The 22,002-nt window shown below is 38.3% G+C and overlaps 1 protein-coding gene across 3 annotated transcripts in view; it reads right to left on the bottom strand.

Annotated features, from left to right (window-relative positions):
- The window catches only part of LOC131157037 (uncharacterized), a 63,434-nt gene extending 44,439 nt beyond the window's left edge, over positions 1–18,995 (bottom strand). For 2 of the 3 annotated variants that reach the window (XM_058110880.1, XM_058110882.1), the window contains exons 1-6: positions 18,840–18,963; positions 18,732–18,762; positions 18,447–18,650; positions 18,228–18,364; positions 17,995–18,144; positions 11,875–11,976 (exon numbers count right to left, since the gene is read on the bottom strand). In XM_058110880.1, coding sequence (XP_057966863.1) covers positions 11,875–11,976; positions 17,995–18,144; positions 18,228–18,364; positions 18,447–18,650; positions 18,732–18,762; positions 18,840–18,884 — 669 coding nt within the window. In that variant the 5' untranslated portion in view covers positions 18,885–18,963. Of the gene's footprint in view, positions 1–11,874; positions 11,977–17,994; positions 18,145–18,227; positions 18,365–18,446; positions 18,651–18,731; positions 18,763–18,839 lie in introns of all 3 variants that reach the window. The other variant, XM_058110881.1, reaches the window with a different exon arrangement.
- Positions 18,996–22,002: the final 3,007 nt, after the last annotated feature.

Genomic DNA, 22,002 nt, shown 5'->3' with positions numbered 1-22,002 from the left:
TATGATGACCCTCCACATCTTTCTTTTTAGTGGTGACATGTGTGCTATGTTGTAATATTGTATTCATGTATTCAACTATTGATACCAATCATTTTTCAAATTCATGTATTTTTAAACTACGCACTAAAATTAGTATAAAAAACATATTGCCTATTAAAAAGCATTTGTAGGTTGAATAAAAGCAGTTAAAATTCATTAAAAATCACGTATTAATGGATTTCATGCTTATTCTTCAATTTTGGCATGGTTGTGCATGCGTGAAAAAAATTCACAACCGTTACGCCCGCTTCCCGTTACATAACACCCGCGTCCCACGACACCTACAACTGTTATGCAACATTACCCATGGCCGCAATTTAAAACCATGGGGCCAACAATGTATATCAAGCTTTAACACTCCCCCGCACATGCAACCTAATAGCATGTGGAGAGATAAAACATGATAAATAACACCCATTACAAGGAATACAATATTTTTCTTTAGAACACATAATAAATGTGGACAATAAGACTAGAACCCGAGGCTTCCTGTAACCAGCTCAAATACCATGTTAGGCTAATTACCACTTTACCTAAATGCTTAAATTGTTATGTCGTGGGCCAACAATGTAATCAAGCTTTAACAATAATTAATTTAGGGAAATTGGGCGAGGGAGGTGGGAACTCAAGTTTTTAGTGCAACTATTGCTAATAATCTTACAAGGGCTCATATTCTAAAGTAAAGCTCATTTATTGAAATTTTCAAGGGTAGGAATAAGGGCAGGTCATAAGGTATCTATGAAGTATCTTGCTAAGATGCAGACTTTGTTGTGTGTAGCTTGTGTCTTGAATCTAGGAGGAACTTCCATGTAGACTTCTTTAGCTAGGTCTCCATTGAGGAAGGCATTCTTGACATCTAGTTGGTGAAGAGGCCAATCTAAATTTTCTGCCAAAGATAAGAGGACCCGCACTGTATTTAACTTGGCTACAGGGGCAAAATGTCTCTTCGTAATCGATTCAATATGATTGAGTGAATCCCTTTGCTACCAGCCGAGCTTTGAATCGGTTAACACTTCCATTTTCATTGTATTTCACAGTGAATATCCATTTGCAACCTATTGGACGTTTTCCAGTTGGTAATTCTGTGATCTCCCATGTTCCATTCTTTTCTAGTGACTGATTTCTTCCTAGACAACAGACTTCCATTTAGGTGTACCGAGAGCCTCTTGCATGTTATTAGGAACCTAGATTTTGTTGAGGTTGGCAATAAAAGATCAAAAATACGATGACAGCCCCAGATATGACACAAAAGTGTATATTGGAACTTTTGTGCATGATCTCACACCTTTTCCTCACAGCAATAGGACAATCACTATCATCATTAGTTAACTCAGTATGGGAAGTCTTGGGATTAGAGTTACCTGGTGGATTTTCACTTGATCTGGGGCTCGGATCAGACTCTTGGATTTGCTCAAGGGATGCTTGTTGTTCTATCTCCTTTTGGTTCCTTCTCCTCCATGAATAAGTAATCAACTCATCATTTTTTGTTGGTTGAATAGTGTCCAGATGCTGATGTTTCACAAGAGATTCTAAGAAGGGATGTGAAGGAGAAATGGAGTCAATAGTTGGAATAGATTCAGAAATTTGTGATAGGTGAGAAGGGTCAGAATCAGAAGAAGGGTGAGAATGTGAGATAACTCTTCAATATCCCAAAGCTAGAATTCCTGTGTAATCTCCCCTTGAATTTCAAATTTGGGGTAATATGGTTGGTGCATGATCTCACACCTTTTTCTCACAGCAATAGGACAATCACTATCATCATTAGTTAACTCATTATGGGAAGTCTCGAGATTAGAGTTACCTGGTGGATTTTCACTTGATCTAGGGCTCATATCAGACTCTTGAATTTGCTCAAGGGATGCTTGTTGTTCTATCTCCTTTTGGTTCCTTCTCCTCCGTGAATGGGTAATTAACTCACCATTTTTTGTTGGTTGAATAGTGTACAGATGCTGATGTTTCACAAGAGATTCTAAGAAGGGATGTGAAGGAGAAATGGAGTCAATAGTTGGAATACATTCAGAAATTTGTGATAGGTGAGAAGGGTCAGAATCAGAAGAAGAGTGAGATAACTCTTCAATATCCCAAAGCTGGAATTCCTATGTAATCTCCCCCTGAATATCAAATTTGGGGTAATATGGTTGGTGCATGATCTCACACCTTTTCTCACAACAATAGGACAATCAATATCATCATTAGTTAACTCATTATGGGAAGTCTCGAGATTAGAATTACCTGGTGGATTTTCACTTGATCTAGGGCTCGTATCAGACTCTTGGATTTGCTCAAGGGATGCTTGTTGTTCTATCTCCTTTTGGTTCCTTCTCCTCTGTGAATAGGTAATTAACTCACCATTTTTTGTTGGTTGAATAGTGTCCAAATGTTGATGTTTCATGGGAGATTCTAAGAAGGGATGTGAAGGAGAAATGGAGCCAGTAGTTGAAATAGATTCGGAAATTTGTGATAGGTGAGAAGGGCCAGAATCAAAAGAAGGGTGAGATAACTCTTCAATATCCTAAAACTGGAATTCCTGTGTAATCTCCCCCTGAATTTCAGATTTGGGTAATATGATTGTTGCTCAACAAAGGTGACATCCATGGAGTGATAATATCTTTTAGTAGCTGGTGAATAGCATTTATAACCCTTTTGGTTTGGAGAGTACTCGAGAAAAATGCACTTAAGGGCTCTAGGATCAAGTTTACCCCAGTGTTGACTATGAACATGAACAAAAGCTGAGCACCCGAATACTTTGAAAGGAATAGTGGAGATGAGTCGAGTAGTGGGAAAGGACTGAAGTAGAGTTTGACAAGGAGTTTGGAATTTGAGAACGCGAGAGAGCATTCTGTTTATGAGGTAGGCTGCAGTGAGAATGGCTTCGCCCCAAAAGTGTTACATGTGTAGAGAACATGAGGGAGCGGGCAACATCTAGTAGGTGCCGGTTTTTTCTTTCGGCAATTCCATTTTGCTAAGGAGTGTCGACACAGGAACTTCAGTGTATTATACCTTGACTCAAGAAATAATCATCAAGAATGGATTTGAAATATTCTTTGGCATTATCAGTTTTCACAATCTGTATTTTTGCTTGGAATTGTGTTTGGATCATGGTGTTAAAAGTTTTGAAAATCTGACCTGCCTCTGACTTTTCTTTGATGAGGAATATCCAAGTAAGTCTAGGGTGATCATCTATAAAAGATATAAACCAGCAAGATCCAGCAATATTCTTGATCCTAGATGGCCCCCACACATCACTATGAATCATCGAAAAGGGTTGGGATGCTTTGTAGGGTTGGTTGGGATAAGAGTTGCAAACATGTTTTGAAAATTGACACATCTCACGCTGAAAATCATTTGGATTTTTATTATTGAATAATGAAGGAAAGAGTTTCGTGAGATACAAGAAATTTGGATGCCCTAACCTATAGTGCCACAACATAATTGCACTATCATTATTAGAACGAATGACAGAAAAATAACTTTGACTTCTAGACACTAAACAATCATATTTGTGAGTTGTTCCTTGAGGAGGATCATTAACCTCAAGAAGATAGAGCCCCGAACACATCTTAGCACTGCCAATCATCTTCCCCGAATCCAAGACCTGAAATTCACACATATTTGGGAAAAATTTAGTAACACAATTGAAATCCCGAGTGAGTTTACTAATAGAAAGTAAATTGCAATCCAAATTTGGCGCTAATAGAACTGAGTTGAGTGTTAGGTTCTCTGAAATTTTAACAGAACCTGTACCAGCCACCTTTGAGAGTGAGCCATTTGCTATCCTGACTGTTAAATTTTCATAACAGGGACTATAAGTAGAAAAAAAATTTCTATCTCCAGTCATATGGTCAGATGCTCCTGAGTCTATAATTTATGGACCTAGCTTCTCCTTTTTAACATTAAGAGCACTTAAAAAATTACCTTTGTGTGCCAAAGAACTGGTATCAACCACAGTAGTAGGGGCTGCTAAAGATTGGCAGATCATTTTCTGCAATAATTCGAGTTGCTCCTTGCTAAAGAGACTAGGCTCGGTTGGTGTTGGTTTTCATCAACTGAGACGAAATAGTTATTCCCTTAAGTTTGTGTCATGTAATGGGCATGAGGCTGCTATCAGAACTGTTGTTGTTGCCTGAGACCATGGCTTCCTGATTGGTGGTGACATCTGAGACTGAAGAGGTGGGGTCATGTCTCCCGGTGGCCATACCATATTTTGGTCATATGGGAAGATTACGGTTTAGAGGATGATCTGATACCATGTTGAAATGTGGAAAATAAAATTGAATATTCCACTAACTTATGAAGAAGATTACATTCCCTTTAAATAGATGATAATTCTCATCTAATTACTAGGGATATTTACAACCTACTAAAAATAAAATATCCTATTTAAAATGGAAAGCAGTAAAATAGGAAAGACTATCTATAGAATCGGGTAACATGCTACCCAAATCCCCTAGGATTGTGGAACTAAAATAGCTAACAAATCAACTGATTTGTTAGCTTTAAATCTCTTAAAGATCAGCCTCTAAAAAAGGTTGACAGATATCTAATAATTCTACAGTAGCCTTTTTTCGACGAGGGATGTTCATTCTTGGTCTTTGGATCAGTCCAGAGTGTATTCTTGCAGATCTTTTTTTGAATTCTTGATTCATTCTAATTCTTCTTTCCCACTCTATCATATTATTTGGAAGGCCAAGGCTCCCCCAAAGATTAAGGCTTTCACTTGGTTGGTTGTGTCTCATAAAATAAATACTAATAACTTGCTGCAAATCAGCATATAATTGAAGGCTCCATCCTGATGTATGTGTGCTCTGTTACAATAACTCCAAGACAGCTTCTCATCTTCTTTTGCATTATGGATTTGCTTGGAGGATTTGATAAACTTTTTGGTTTTATGGGAGAGAGCTGGGTATGTACCTCCTTGGTGGAAAACTTGTTACCATTTCTGCAGGCTCTTGAAGAAGGAAGGATAGGGCAGCTTTATGAAAGGGTGGTATTTTTGCAGTTTTATGGGGATTACGCCGGGAGTGTAATGCACAGATATTCTCTGGGAAGAAATTAAATTCAGTGCTGGTTTGCGATAAAATTCAGTGTTTGGCCTTACTATGGTGCATTGGTTATGGATTTTTCAGAGGGATTAGTTTCCAGGCTATTCTTCTTTTGTCACTATTTAGTTGTTTTTTTCTGGTTGGTTCCAGATCTTTTTCAAGAGATGTCACTTTCTCCCTCATGTAAATTCTTTTCCTATTAATGAAATTTTCTTTTTCTATCAAAAATAATAATAAAAATAATATTACATACATTTTCTGCTAAGTTCTAACCATATTGTACTAAATATTATTATTATTGAAATCCAGTGTAGGACATTAATAAGTTTCACCACATTTATTTAGAGATATAAATTGGGTTGCTTTTATTTATTATTTATTTATTTATTTATGTTCATACATAACTGTCTTCCATGAACTGAAGATCTATCAGAAGTTTATCAATAGTGTTGTAAACCAACTTCAGCATAGCACATTACATCAGTACATGTACCGAACTCTCCATTCTTTGGTATCCGTCTATTTCCACTTGATGATCAATAACATGGAGTTTAAGTCATCAATTTTTTTTTCACCTAATAACTTCTTTTAAACAATACTTTCATCATTTTTCAAAAAAATATTTCCATTCAAATAATTAGAACTGTAGTATACCAGAAGAATAACACAAATTCACTAGAAAGACCCAAAAAAAACATGAAGTTTCAGAGTGTTGGTTCGTGGTGCGCGCGCTGTGCATGTTTATATATACATATATACATATATATCTATACACACACACATTATATATAAAGTAACTAAATTAGCTAGAGTACTATGGATGTGGAAGAGATAACATAGAAGGCAGCTCAGCAATCCCTTCCTTCCACTTTGTGGGCAGCCAGAGGGAGTGTATTTACTATACGATCATTCCAACCCCAAAGACATACAGTATGAAGTTGACTATCCTGAGAACCGTACAAGCAACACCCAGTGCTGCCCCGTGACATTGCTACAACTCTTGTTCTATAAATCAGAACTTGGTACACGGTACTGAGTATGAAACAGCACTTTGTTTGATGGAACTTACACTGAATTTCAGTAATAATGCATCGAGTGTGCAGTGAGATAGAAAGGGGAAAAAGGGCAATATTTGATCAAAAGATAACTGAGAAACTTCTTTTGGTTCTTCCATTTTTAGCGTTCTTGGTTATAAGCATTCTCCTCTGCAGGGCTGGTTGTTGCACAGGAACAAATTTGGAAAGGCACAACCAGAATGTTATGTTTGCTCATTCTTCCATATTCTGTTAGCTGGTTGTGCCAATAACTAAAAACCAAATTTTCATCTGCATTCTTTTACATTTTTAATATTTGTACAGCATTGCATAATCCTAAATCCTTCTCATATATCATTAACATTGCTTCGTTTATCTAGTGTATAGTGTATTTCAATGCATCTGAAATTGTAGAGCCACCCTCTAGCTGCTGGGCTGACAAAGAATTATTTTCCTCACTAGTCACTATGATGATCTTGCTCTCATCTTTGGGAAAGGTAGGGCAAGACTTGATGTAGAAGGCCATGCTGATCATGTGGAAGATATGGAAAGGAAGGAGGCAGAAACTGAGGAGGAAACAAGTGGGCAAGTGGGAGGTGCTGTGGATGATATAGATGCCTCTACAAATACTACTAAGTCTTGCTACAACCACCACCAAAACAAGTATGCTAAGCAAGTCAAAGAAAAGAACAAGGACTAATGAAGTCTTGATCAAGTTAGTGGATCAGATAAGTAGGTTGGGCAGTCTTTATGAGAGAGCTAATGAAACCATGAAGATTCTTGCTACTAGTTTCAAGCATGAAGCTGGAGGAGCAAAAAGAAGGATTAAGATACATAATGAGCATCTACACAAATAGAGTTTGACCGATGATGACATTTTAGAGACGGGAGACATTATCACTGCTGATTCTCACAAGACACATTATTTTTTCATCTAGAACGGGAGATTTAGGAAGAAATGTCTAATAAATTTGCTTCAAAGTTAAGTTTAGCCATTGCTCAACTTCATATGTGATTTCAAAAACTTTTTAGCCAACGTTTACTCCATATTGAGATGGATTTTGTCATTACTTGCTTTAAAAATATTCTCAGTTGTTGTCTTTTTATAGTGTTGTTACGCTGTATGAGCAATTTAGTTTTCTTTTTAATAAAAAATTGACTACTTTTTTTATGAGTTTTTTTTTTCTATCCCTATAAATTTCCTTAGTGTTGAATACTGCTGCAGGTGCTTCTTGAAACTTGAATTTTTATGGTTTCTTTTATTTTAAATATTGGAGTTATTTTATCAAAAGGTTTATGCAGGAATAGAAATTTTTGCGTTCTAGTTATATAGTTGGATAATTTTGGAAATAAAATTTGATATTATTTTTCAAGAATGTTTGCGTCAAACCAAACATGGGAATATTACATTCTAGGAATTGAACATTACTATGACTCATTAACCGAAGACGGAATCATACATAGATGGTAATTTGATTGTTGAAATTCTAGATTCCAATAATTTAAAATTTTATTGGAATATTAAATTCTATCAACCAAATGTCTCTAAGGAGGATGCTTGCAAGCCTATGATTAAGGGGTTTGGTTGGAACCCTATTTCTGGGAAATAGATGTCTTGATTGGAAAGACCTTTTGAGAAGCAAGTGAGGAATTCTTGGAGGGAGGGAGTGCAAATGGGTTGAGGAGGGTTTAGATTTATGAAGAAGTTAAAGAGATTGAAAAAGAAGTTGAAAGAGTGGAATAAGGATGATGCCATTAACAATAATGGTCTTTTTCACGTGGACATTTTCAAAGGTGCTTCTATTCCACATTTTCAACTTTTCTTTCAACCCATTCAATTTCTAGGAAAGAGGTTCCGAGTAACTTTGGGGAAGTGAACTTCCCAATCCATCGAAATTCAGAACCTATCAATCCTTGAGAAAGAAAGCGGCTCACTGGAGTTGGACCATATGAAAGTGCCACCCATTAGTGGAAGATCAATGAAGGCATTCACATTGATTAATTATAGAAACTTTCTCATGCAATTGTTCTCTGAACTACCTCCAGTTCTTTCATAAGAATAAGCAACCACATTGAAATCTCCTCCAATGATCAAGGAGTGTCCCACCAACTTCTAATCTCCAAGAGCTCGCCCCAGAAGAGATGTCTATAGGGTCCTTCACCTAGGCCATAAACCCTAGTGAGAATCCACTATTGTCTAGATTCTTAAACAAACGCATAACCAAGTAGAAATTAATGGAGCAATCTAGAAACTTCACAACATTTTGCTTCCACAAAATAAGAATACCACCTGAACTACCCTCAGCTCTAAGGGAAACCCAACCACATTCCTCTTGGCCTATAAATCTTTGGCTATGAGCTTATCCATATCTCCATTTTAGTTTTCTTGCAAGCAAACAATGTCTCCTACCCAATCCTTGAGAAAGGACTTAATTAAACTCCTTTTATAACTATGTTGTTGAGCCCCTTCATGTTTCAAGATATGAGTTTGCTTAACATGAGTTAACAATAGTACCCTAGGTGCTACTTGCCTCCACCACATATGGGCATCTTACCCATTTTTTCATAATTCACCAAACATTCCAATCATTTTAACTCCATGTTGATGTGCAACTTTCTATAAATTCCCAATGGTTTTTTATTATTAGTTTGCACCTCGTTTCTTCTCTTTTTCATTCTCTTCAAATCTCCCTATTCACTTCATGTCTCTCCTCCCCCTTCCAACTTCAGTTGCCAAGAGACTTGAAGAAATTCAAAGGAGGTTTCTTTAGGGGAGGCTTCGGGGTGTAAATCAAATTTCACCTTGTCAAATTGGGGATAGTTAAACAACCCTTTCAATTAGGAGGCTTGGACTTGAAGTCCCTCCACATTTTCAATAAAGCCCTATTAGGAAAATGGTTATGGGGATTCATGATTGAAAATTCACCTTTTGCAGGGAATCATTGTTGTAAAATATAGGCTTGAACATAATGATTGGATCACCAGCCTAACAGAAGACCAAATAGTGTAGGCCAGTGGAGGTGTGAAATTTCATCAGTAAAGGCTGGAATGATTTTGCTTCGTGTATTAGGTTCCATGTGGAGAGGGAGGGCAACATTTATTTTTGGCATGACTCATGGCGTAATCAAGAAGCTCTTAGTGTCTCATTTCCAGCCATCTATAACTTGGCATCTGATAAAGATGCCCATGTCAATCAACACTGTCAAACCTCATATCAGGGGCTCTTTTGGAGCATCCCCTTCCTTAGAAATGTGGCTGATATGGAACTCAACCAGCTCACAGATTTCTACGGCTTTCTTTACAGCTTCTAACATCACAATAGCACCAATCTCCTTATTTGGACCTTCGTTGTGAAGGGGGGGGCTTTCATTGTTAGATCCTTCCACAGGAAGATCTTCCATTCAGAGTCAAACAATTTTATTTTCCCTTGGACTCAAATTTGGAAGACAACAACCCCCACAAAAGTTGCCTTCCTTGCTTGGGAGGCAACCCATGGTAAGATTTTGACCATGGATAATTTCTAGAGAAGGGGTCTATCAGTTGCCAATAGGTGTCCCCTTTGCATCGTTGATGCAGAATCGGTTAAGAATGTCCTCCTTTGCTCTGCTTGGACAAGGAATCTTTGGAATATGGTGCCGACTCTAATTGGATAAAGGCAGGTTATTGCTAACACTATGGGAGGGGAGCTCTAGGCCTAGGAAGGGATTCGGGCCACAAAGGAAAAGAGAAAGGCTATGTACCTTATTCCTCTAGCATTTTTCTGGTGCGTTTGGAAAGGGAGGAATAGACGAGTGTTCAAAAATTCATCCTCAACAATCCAAATCAGCAAAGAACACTGGCTTACTGCAGTCAATAGCTAGCATAGTAGGACTGTTACTAATGATTTTGATTTAATCTTTGATTTGTGTGACACCCTTCAAGGTGCTTGATTGATTTACTGTACCATGGGCTGGCATTTCCTTGATGCGCCTTCGATAAGGTTCCTTATCAGAAAATATATATATATATCTCAGAGTCTTGTCCTCGAAACCATCAAAAGACACACCAATGGCTTTGTCGACCGTCTTCACCTCCCGGAGAACCCAATCAGAGACCTGCTCCTTAAAGTGGGTACTGTCTAAGTCTAGACCATTCAATGATTCAACATTTCAAAACTGGGGCTATCTTGTAGATCCTCTAGGTTGGGGCTAACTTGCAGTTATTGGGTGTTGGAACCAAAGCCAAACCTCTATTAGCAGCCTGGGATTTAGAGAATTCTAGCTCCAAATCTTCCTCCTCCTCATGAGTCAGCTGCCTGAGAGGCGGGTCCTGCAGAGGAGTAGCCGCCCCAAACAAAGCATCTTCTTCATGACCTTGCCTGGACCTTTGTGGAGCTTGAAAGAGGTGAAAGAGCCAGGCTGGGACAGCATATTCATTTTTAAGGTTCAAAGGCCTAATAGATAAGCCCCCACACTCTTGTCACCAGGGCCAAGTCGAGGCCCACCCCATATCCACATAAGAAGAAAAGAGCTTGGGCCCATCTGAATCTGGCCCAGGAAATTCAGGAGTGTTGCTTCTCTTTCCAGTGACACGAAAGAGCGTGTGGCTCACCTCCAATCACCATCCCCAACCCCAAAGAGACTTGCATCTGAATATCACTTCAGGTTATCTTCAAGGATTTACCAAACTGGGGACTGAACACACCGAAACTCGCCTATTCAGAGTTGATAAAGTTCCAGAGAGGATGGTGCCTTCTTCTTCTCCAGATACAAAATGTGCAATATCAGTCATATATGTGCAGTGGCCTTGGACTTCCATTTCAAGGGGGGAAGCACTCGATGACTCAGCTCAACTGCCACAGAGGAGATCCTTCGCTAACCATTCAAGTTGTGGCCTCTGGAAGGCCAAGATTCTCCAGCCACTGTTGGTTTCCTCTAGGGCAAGGTACTTGCCACGTTTGTTCATGTTCAGTTGCAGCAACAAGGTTTTATACTTGTTCCTTGTTCAACAAAACCATGATGTCTCAGAGAATAAGACATCTCTTTAACAAAGTCTGGAAAAATCCAGACAAAAACAAAGAAAAAACCAAAAAAAAACCCAACAAAACCAGCGCAAACTAACTATCCAACACATAAAGCCAATCGCATTAAATATCATAACAACTCACCCCCTTAAAATTCCCCTGCCCCACACACCAAAGAGAAGCCAAATAATGTCTGTTCTCATCGCCCAGATATCTTCCCAAGCTGCAAGGAACCATTCAAACTCCTCAAGCTCCGAGAAAATGGAGGTCCTTCTTCCTCTATGTTATTCCGTCTTCTTTTGTTATCCAAAAAAAAAAGTCAACTTGGTAGCTATGTGTGCTTTGGTAATATTAGTTCTTTAGGCTCCATTCTATAAATATTTTTTAACCTGTAGGGTGGGTAAGGAGTTGTACATGTGTAATAAATCTTCAATTGTATAGTCTGAACGTGAATAAAAAACTGCCTCTTTTTCCCTCTCTTACATTCAGTCCCTGCTTCATTCTCCTTTTCTTGTCTTTTGGTATCTCATTGTTTCTCTCTCTTCTCTCTCATTCTTGTTGCCCTATGTGACTAGAAAGGCAGAGAAATTGTGTACTAGGTTCCAGAAACTGTGGCAAAATGAAGACAAATTAGCTATTTCGAAAAAATTTCATCATTCATCAAAAATAATGAGCTTCTGTCTTAAGAAATATATACATATATAATAGAGCTTAAAATCAAAGTTAATCCACTATGCAATCTGTCAATGAAACTAACCTCACTGAAGCAAAAAAAATCCATCAAACCAACAAGTCCACGAGCTTGATCACGACCAATATGTCGAGTGCCATATATCTCTACTATTTCCTTCCGACAAAGCTGTATATTCATTATGAGAAAAAATTAATAAGAAGTCTAAATCAAGTTCCGGCATGTATATTGCTCGTTGACAAACTAATTTTATTGATACAACTAAACAGCTGCTACACACAGACTGTCAAGATATGATTTATGTTTGCATGTAAACAAAAACCATGACAAATTATATAATGATTAACCCTACATTTGGTTCCCAGAGGTAAGTCTGGGATAGAATCGAAATTCAAGCCCTGATTCCCATTCCAATGTTTGGTTCAGACATATGAGGGCAGAATCACATTCCAATTGGCATTGTTTTAAAACCAAAAGCAGACACAAACAACCACTTTTCCAGCCTGGGGGTACCAAGAAACTTGTTTTGAGCTAAGCCGGTGTCAACGCGTCAAAAATTGGACGACTGAGACCGACTCAACCAGACCCAGGGGACTGGCTGGGTTGACCCGGTACTTTATACAAAAATATATGTGAAATGTTATACATGAAGTTCAAACCCCAGTCCTAACCCCTGCAGAGAATGCTGCGTTACCACCACACCAAATGATGGGTTCTTTAGATTAATTGAATCAAATTTTTTCACCATCTTTGAATTTTTAATAATAATAATAATAATAATAATAATAATAATAATAATAATTTTATAGCAAAAGATTTCATTATTAGAAAAAGAATACACAAGAGGGAGAATAAGACATCTCGCGAGAAAATTCTTGGATAAACCAGAAGGAAAAAACTAAAAACAAGAAGGAAAATTAAAGCTCAAGCCAACATGTTCTTCCAATCTCTTTGTAAATCTGGAAAGCAAGCACTCCTGAAAGATCCAAACGAGACACACCACAAAGAGGCCATACACTGAATCTTTTCCCACGTCAATAACCAGTTTAACTTCTTCCCAGAGAAGATCCTTGTGTTTCGCTCTGACCATAATCCCCACAAAACCGAGAAAAAAAAAAAGGCACATTTCCGCAAAGCTACCTTCTGCCAAGACCTGCAAAAGAAGTAGCTAACAAGGCTTCCACTGAAATAGGGCAGACCCAACTCCTACTCAAAATACCATATAGATTATTCTAAATCTTCAAAAGACACTATTTTGCCTTGAGCTCAACACCCTCCCCCCCCCCCCCCCACCTGCTCCCAACCTCAAATTTAGTGTGAGGAGTGAATAAAGAATAAATCTGAGAAATAGACCTCCACAAAGACCCCAAAAGAACATCTTAAACTAGCATTGGTATCCCAACCATTCTCATTCAAGCCAACTTCTCATTACTCTATGTCAAGGGGAAGAATCTTCTAGGGGAAAATGCGATGACCATTTAGCTAAAAGAGCAGTGTTTTTAGACACCAACTTACCAAGACCCCCCCCCCCCCCCCCCCCCCCCTTTCCTTTTTAGACCTATAGACCTCTTCCCAGCTCATAAAGTGGTCCCTACAATTCCCCACACCAGACTTCAAGAAATCTCTCATAATTCTCTCAAGCTTTATAGCGATCCCCACTGGAATCTTAAAAAAAACGAGAAATACAACAGAATACTAGACAAACAAGGCTGAATAAGAGTGATTCTACCCCCAAGAGAGAAAAGAGCCCCCTTCCAACCATCTAATCTCTTTGTCACACTTTCCACTATAGGATTCCAAAAATCCACAGCTCTAGGATTACCTCTAGAGGAAACCCTAAGTAGGTCAAAGGCCAACCCAAATATACCACATCCCACAGCAAAAGCCCTCACTAGCATGCTCAACAAGCACATTTGTAGATGATAAATCACTCTTCCCATATTAATTTTAATCCTAGACAACCTCTCGAAAATTTGGAGAATACCCAAGATTCTCCTGAAAGAGGGCTATAATCATCTAAAAAAAAAAATGGTGTCATCAGCAAACTAAAGATAAGAAACCACCACTCCTTTTCTCCCACTTCTAACCCTCTCACCAACCCCCTCTCCATAGTCCTATCCACCATCCTACTCAATACATCAACTACTAGGATGAACAAAAGGGGGCAAAGGGTCTCCTTGTCTAATGCCCCTCGAAGGACTAAACCAGGATTTGGGTTCTCCATTCATAATAAAACCACATATTTAGATAAACAACCCCAAACCATTGCCGCCAACACTCACCAAATCCTTTCTCACGAAGACTTTATCCAAGAAACTCAACTTACTCTTTCATAAGTTTCTCAAATCTAATTTGAAACCGAAACACCTTTTATTCCTACGAACATCCTCCATTACCTCATTAGCCACAAGACTAGCATCCACTATTTGCCTCCCTCCCACAAATGCACTTTGACCACTAGAGAGTCTCATCGAGTACCGCACTCAACCTACTAACTAAAATTTTAGTGATAATCTAATACACACTAGAGAAGATTAATAGGTTTGAAATCATCTACCTTGATTGCTCTTTATCAAGATCCCATTCCCATCAAAATTAGTGAAGACTTTCAACAAATCATCTATAATCACCCCCCAACAGTCTTGGAAGAAAGCAATATTAAAACAATCTAGACCTGAGGCCTTATCCCTTTCCATCCCAGAAAACTACACCCCTCACTTCCTCATCAAAAGGTCTCTCTAACCAATGCATTTGTTCATCGATTATGAAATTCCACTATAACCACTCTATCGTCGGTCTACAATAGTTCTCCTCAGAATATGAAAGAAATTAATAATCACGGATGCGATCTAACAACGGTCACTAATACCAACCCCCACATCCACATCTAGCTCCTGCACCAAATTTTACTCTTTTTCCCATTAGCTGGCTTATGAAAGAAAGAAGATTTACAATCATGATTTGCTAGCCAAGGGGAGGTCTCTCAAATAACAATACTTGGTTAACAAGTCAAAATTCGGCATACTAGCAGTAACTCTCCCCCACCCCTTTTCTTCTCTTCTGAAAACTTCATCACATTAAAATCACCACCCATGATCCACCTGGGGAAACAAAAGCCGAAAAAATAATAGAGTTCTTCCCAAAAAGAGCTCCTAAGGGTTGGTCTTAAGGACCATACATTAAAGAAACCCACCATTGACCCATCCCTCTCACTCCAACTAACACAAAAAGGAGGCAAAAAACCCATATAAATAACAACTCTAGAAACAAATAGAGAATCTCACATGACAAAGATACCCATTGAGGCTCCTCGAGATGGTAGGAAGTCCCAATCCCAACAACGACCACCCCAAATGCTCCTTATGACACCACCATCAATCAATTCCAATTTAATTTCTTGAATAAGAACAATATCAGGGGAGTACTTTTCCAAGACTGCCTTAATCAAGTTCCTCTTCCTAACATCACCTTATCATCTTACATTCCAACTAACCATCTTCATAGCTTACCACTCTTCCCAAACCCTTTTCAGGCCTTGTAATTAATCAACATAGCCATATTTTTAAGCTTTTTTTTAACTTTCACCTTACTCCTCTCATAAGTCCACCCTCACCACATCCCCAGCAAAGCCTAATAATTCCAATCCCATGTCCCTGAGGAGTTTTTGCAAGTCTAAGCAGTCTCTCTCGCCTCCCTCAGAGCTAAATCCACAACCCTCCCTTCTAATAGAATCCTCCCTATGGCATAAAGTTTTAGGAGAAAGAATGGACTAAGTAGAAAGGGGACGGATACATTTACTAATTCTTGAGGAACAAAGATCCTCCATAGAAGAATCTACCTTCCCAGAATTACCACCACCACCCCCCCCCCCCCCAACACCAAAAAAAGGAACAACTAAATAATCTGCATATATAAAAGTCAAAAGACAAAGGCTCCTCAACATTTAAGCCTTTCGACTAATCAATAGTGTTATTAACAAAATTTCTACGTGTTTTTGCATTCTCAAAATCCGAATGAAGACAATCTCTCTCCACCTTTTGTGGGATCATTCCAAGATTTTCACTTTGGCCAGACCCCCTCTCTTCAAAATCTCCACTTCTACCTTCAAATAACTGAAGCAATCCGTTCTCCTCTACATAATCAAGGTTGGCTCTCAATTAGTCAACCAATAATTCATTCTCTAATTCACAAATACTGCCCATCTTATCCTCCAAATCAAATTGCTTCTATTTCCCCATTTGATAAAGCCTTTTGCTTCTCCCTCAAAAATGAGCTCAAAGGAGGAAATTGGTAACATGTTTCAATTTGCTCCTTAGTGTCTATGGAAACATCTTTTAGTATGCATTTTTTCCTCTAAAGCATCTCCAACCAAGCTAACTTCTGTCATCTACCTAGCCACATTGTCCAAGCTTGCATATTTTTAAAGATACTATTTCCCCTCCACCTCCTCTGCAATCTCGTGTTGCTTCTTATCATGCAATGGGGTCACGTCTTCAACCCCTTTCAAACTTGAGCTCCTCCTTTTTATGACCCAAATCATCTTGGGTTTCTTGTCCCCATATGCCTTGGGCCTTTGAATTGCTGGCCCAACATTTCGCAAGCCTTTTGGCCCCTCAATAGGCCCCCTAGAAGAGACCTAAAGCTTCCTAGTGACTAGTTTGAGGAGCATCAAAGACTAATAAAACTATTTGCAAAAGAGATATCTAGCATAAGATAATTCAACTTCAAAACAAGTCTCCAATATCATTTGACAAACAATTCACCCTCATGTGGCTATAATAGTTTGTAGTTAAGACCCATATGCAAATCAACATCTTTGAATCCCAGCAACCCTTATTCATTGAAAAAATCCCCAATATATTTCCTTTATGACAAGACAATCCCCAACCAAGATTTGGATACCTCAATTCCCAAGTACTTCAATTATTATAGATCTTAGTTTGGAACTTTGTCTACAAAAACTGCTTTAATGTCACACCCAGACTATCACCTCCAATGATAAAAATATCATGGCATTCAACAAAATTTTTCCTGCAACAATAAGACCATAAAATAGATAATGATCCACCTCGCATCTTTAACAATCAATATCAATCACAACAACAATACATCTACCAAACCATGGTCAGGATCCTACGATGCTACTTCCGCCTTCCAACCATGTAGACTACCAGGAAATGTTCGATTTCCGACCTTGTATGTAGAAATCTGTCTTAAAAATACTAGGGATTTGCTACCCAAAGCTATTGCTTCATGATTAGAAATGGAGAGCATAGTAACATTTTGACACAACCTTGGGGTGGGTCTCGCCAAATTACAAAATTTCTCACCCTGATATTGATAACATTGATCCCCCTAACAAAGTCCTAGAGCATATTAATAATGAACCTAATGGAAAATTATGGAATTATGAATCATAAGCATAGGTGTTTGACTCAAGTCCCTAGACAAGCCATTGCAAGCATCCATTATCTGATAATAACATTAAGGTAAATTGTTGTCATGAAACTGGCATATTTGGTAGATCAAGAGACCAAATTTGATGAATGACACACTAGCTTTGATGTGTGGAAGGAAATTTGGGATATTAGAATCCTTTAAAGATGGTGTTTAGGAGCGTTGTTGCAAATTTTAGTGCAACTAAAGTCGTGGTGAGCAGCAAAGTTCCTTAAGAGGTCCATCAATGTCCCATCTGTAATTTTTGTGTTGAATACCCAAATATTCTTCAAGTGTCAATTAGCCAAGGTGATCTAGTGGGCTATATGGGGAATTAATATTGAAGATTTTTGTGAACTTAACATCCAAGAGTAGTTAAGGTTTATTTTGTCCCCTTCTAAGTTTTGTTTCTCTCACCCTCAGGTTAAGCTCCTGCCTCTACTTACACCTATTCTCTTTGAGAAGAGGAGAGCTAGGAATGTTTCTTTTTAAGAATCAGAGCGCAACTTTCTTAATAGCACTTGTTTACTTTTTCTTGTGTCATGAAATGTCCTATAGTTACTCTTAACCTTAAACAGCAATGTAAGCATATGGACTATACTTTTCCTTTAGCTTGTTATTCACCCACTTTATGAGTATTGTTAACATCTAGGTTTATTAATTACAACCATGACCAAAATAATTATATTCTACAAAGAATTCAATCAAAAGTACAACATTACGCATCAAACATAATGTATTGCAACATACCTTGCGCCGACCAAAGAAGCATCCATCAGGCTCAATTGACCCAAAAAAGTCCAACTTCAAAAGGCATCCTTTTAGCCTATCATAATACAGGCCTCTAATGGGAAAAGTGGGATCATATTTGAATTTCATGCAACTCTCGGGATACCTAAGCTGAAAAAGAAAATGTAAATATAAAGGAAACACATGATTGGCTTTTATATGAAGAAGCTTTACACCAAGAGGGGCAATCTAACCTCATTAACCATATGCTCTTTCGCAAGGTCATATATCAAACTTTGCAAGTTAGCCGAGTAATGAGCTAATGTGTAGTCATAGTCAAAGCCATAAACTTGAATGTTATCCAATCTCAGGTTCTTATTCACATATATACCTGTATTCAAGACAGGCAGGGCCGAAAATTGAAAATTCGAAATAAAAAATTTTACGCATTTAAGATAAAAAGAGTTCAGAACCTTCTGGATTCGTCTTCGGCATTCCCTTGAGCACCTCGGGAATCTTGAGAAAACTCCGCTTTGCAGCATCAAATTCGCGCCTGATCATCTCTACCTCATCATCAACAATCGAATTATCTGCTTCAAATCGCCCATAACTATCTTCAAATTTCAATGCTGGAGACGACATGCTTGAATTGTAGCCGCGAAAGCTCCCTCCAAACCCTGCATTCACTCTCCAATCTAAAACAGAGAAAAATATAACTAAAACACACAAACACGCACAAACGCGAAAGAAAAATAAACCATTTCGAGCTGCCACAGAGAAGCTTGTCCCCTGCAACGAACAGAAACATTAAAGTTAGAAATTACATAAGATAGTAAGGCGAGAGAGAGAGAGAGAGAGAGAGAGACGTTAATAGAAGAGTGGAAAGGAAGAAGCCTTCGGAGGGCAGCCATCGACGAAACGCTTGTCTCAGGTCTGCATTGGAGGAGGGAGGAGGGGTTGAAGAGTCTTTGGCCAGGGTTAATTCGTCGTGTTTTGTGGAACGAGCAATATGAAATTGAAATGCGTACATTTTGAGATCTTGTAGTATTCGCCAATAAAAAATGTTCGGTAAGTATGGGTGGCAAAACGAATTAACCGCGAGTTCAAACAAGTTGAAATATAAATGGGTAGAAATCAAAAGGTTCGGATTTACACAACCTTAAATCTATTTGTTTAATAAATGGATATAATTTATTTATTTTAAAATTTTAAAATATTACATATAAAATAACATAATTTAAAAAAAAAAAAAAAAACACTCCATTTTATTTATCACTGATAAAACAGTTAGGTGAGGTGAGGTTGTGAGGCGCGAGGCGTGAGGCGTGAGGCGCTGTCGCTGAGGCCGTGAGGAGTGAGGAGTGAGGAGTGAGGTGAGGGACTGAACAACTACCGAGTGCCGACTGAGGGAGAGGGCAGGGTGAGGTGAGGCCGTGAGGCGTGAGGGTGAGGCGCTAAGGTCGTGAGGCATGAGGAGTGAGATCTGAGATGAGGGACTAAGCAACTGCCGAGTGCTGATTGAGGGAGAGACTAAAAATTAAAGCTGAAAAAACAGAGAGTTGGGTAAAAAGATAGCAGAGATTTTGTAACTGGGGTAATTGGGAATACCTCTTTTGTTGTTCAGTCGTGATTATAATAGAGGGTACCCCAGTCCTCTATTTTATTTTATTTTTAATTTCATGGGTTGAATCCGCTTTCAACGGGACTAATTCTTAATTCTTTAATGTATAAAAGGGTCTTCTTCTTCTTCTTTCCTTGCTTCAAGCAACTAGAAGAACAAAGACAAGATGGGTTGGTAGCAGTTGGCAAGTATATATACTTAATATGTATACTCCGTTATAGCATTTTCTTTGTGGGTTTTTATGAATGGCTGGGAATCTGCTCAGGGTGGAGTGTGCTCGGAGGAGGCGGAGCAGGGGGTGGTCGAATTTGCCAGCGGCAGTGACTACACGGTGATCTTCCTTTTGTCTATATGCAAGCAAACATGAAACAGAGAACTGGAGCGGGTAAGGAGAGGGTAGTGTGAGGCACTGAGGCCATGAGGGTGAGGCGCTGAGGTCATGAGGCATGAGGCGTGAGATCTGAGGTGAGGGATGTTGTGCCGGGCACCCCACTTGTGCCAAACACCAATACTACAACTATTACTATTGAATATATAAGAAATTAAAGTAATGCAGAAACTAATAATAAAGCAATAAAAAGAACAAGACAAGAAATTTACGAGGTTCGGTATAAAATTACCTACGTCCTCGGACGCCGATGATCAATCCACTACTTCTTGATAAAGTACAACTTTGAGGTGTGTTTTACAAATGAAGAGTTGAGTTCTTTATATAGCTTCAACCTTAAGTCTAAAAAACACTTCTCTCCAATGTGGGACAAATAATATAAAAAATTCAAAACAACATTTTATACTAATGTGGAAGTATTCTACCAATGTGGGACAAAAAACAACAAATCTCCACCTTGACGATAAATTCAACAAATTTTTCAGTCACCAACATTTTATGGAGTTCCACATCATCGGCGCCTTCCAAAAATATTTAGATTTGTAGGATATTGATCAAGTCCAAACAATGTTTGAACTTGATTGTTGTCATAATCTTAGTCAACATATCTGCGGGATTTTCAGTTGTAGCAATCTTCTGAAGAAGTATCTTGCCTCCATCAATAATATCCCGCATAAAATGAAACCGAACATCGATGTGCTTCGTTCGTGCATGGTAGACTTGATTCTTTGCCAAGTGAATAGCACTCTAGCTATCATAGAATACAACGATGTGCTTCTGAATAACTCCCAAATTTTCAAGTAAACCCTGCAACTTCCTTAACAGTCTCTGAAGCTGCCATGTACTCTGCTTCTGTTGTAAACAAAGCAATGGTAGACTGTAAGGTAGACCTCCAACTCACTAGACCATTAGCAAATGTAAAAATATATCCAGTAGTTGATCGACATTTATCCAAATCACCTGCAAAATCCGAATCCACATATCCAACAACACGTTGATCAATAATATTATTTTTCTCAAATACTATACTAATATCAATTGTATTCATAATATATCTCAAAATCCATTTCACAGCTTGCCAATATCCTTTACCCGGATCATGCATATACCTGCTCACCATACTAACAGCTTGTGAAATATCAGGTCTAGTACAAATCATTGCATACATCAGACTATCAATAGCACTTGCATAAGGAACCTGTGACATATACTTACGTTCCTCATCTGATTTAGGAGATAAAGCAGCACTAAGTTTGAAATGAGGAGCAAGAGGAGTGCTTACTGGTTTTGACTACTCAAACATGCCAAAACTCTGTACTACCTTCTTCAAATACTGTTTCTGAGAAAAACTCACTCTTCCTCTCATTCTGTCTCTACGAATCTCCATGTCAAGTATCTTCTTTGCTTCACCTAGATCTTTCATCTCAAACTCTTGATTTAACTGACTTTTCAACTTGTTGATTTCTTCCCTATTCTTTGAAGTTATCAACATATCATCAACATACAAGAGTAAATATATAAAAGATCCATTTTGTAGTCTGCGAAAATAAACACAATAATCATGTTTATTTCTGATGTACTTCTGACCCATCATAAACTGATGAAATCATTTGTACCACTGTCTTGGAGACTGTTTTAAACCATACAATGATTTACCCAGTTTACATACCCAATTTTCTTTTTCAGCAACCTGAAATCCATCTGGCTGAGTCATATAATTTTCCTCTTCCAAATCACCATGTAAAAATGCAGTTTTTACATCGAGTTGAATTAGTTCAAGATCAAATTGTGCTACCAAAGCCAACAAAATTCGAATGGAAGAATGTTTAACAACTGGAGAAAATACCTCATTATAATCAATGCCTTCCTTCTGTGCATAGCCCTTAGCTACCAATCTAACTTTGAAGCAAACATTATTTGCATCTGGAAATCCTTCTTTCTTTACATAAACCCATTTACAACCAATTGCTTTCTTACCCTTGGGCAGCTTGGGCTAGCTCCCAAGTCTGATTCTGATGAT

The sequence above is a fragment of the Malania oleifera genome, chromosome 6, assembly GCF_029873635.1.
Source record: "Malania oleifera isolate guangnan ecotype guangnan chromosome 6, ASM2987363v1, whole genome shotgun sequence".
Lineage (NCBI taxonomy): Eukaryota > Viridiplantae > Streptophyta > Magnoliopsida > Santalales > Ximeniaceae > Malania > Malania oleifera.
The sequence above is the reverse complement of the archived record's forward strand: the minus strand, read 5'-3'. Positions and strand labels throughout refer to the sequence as shown.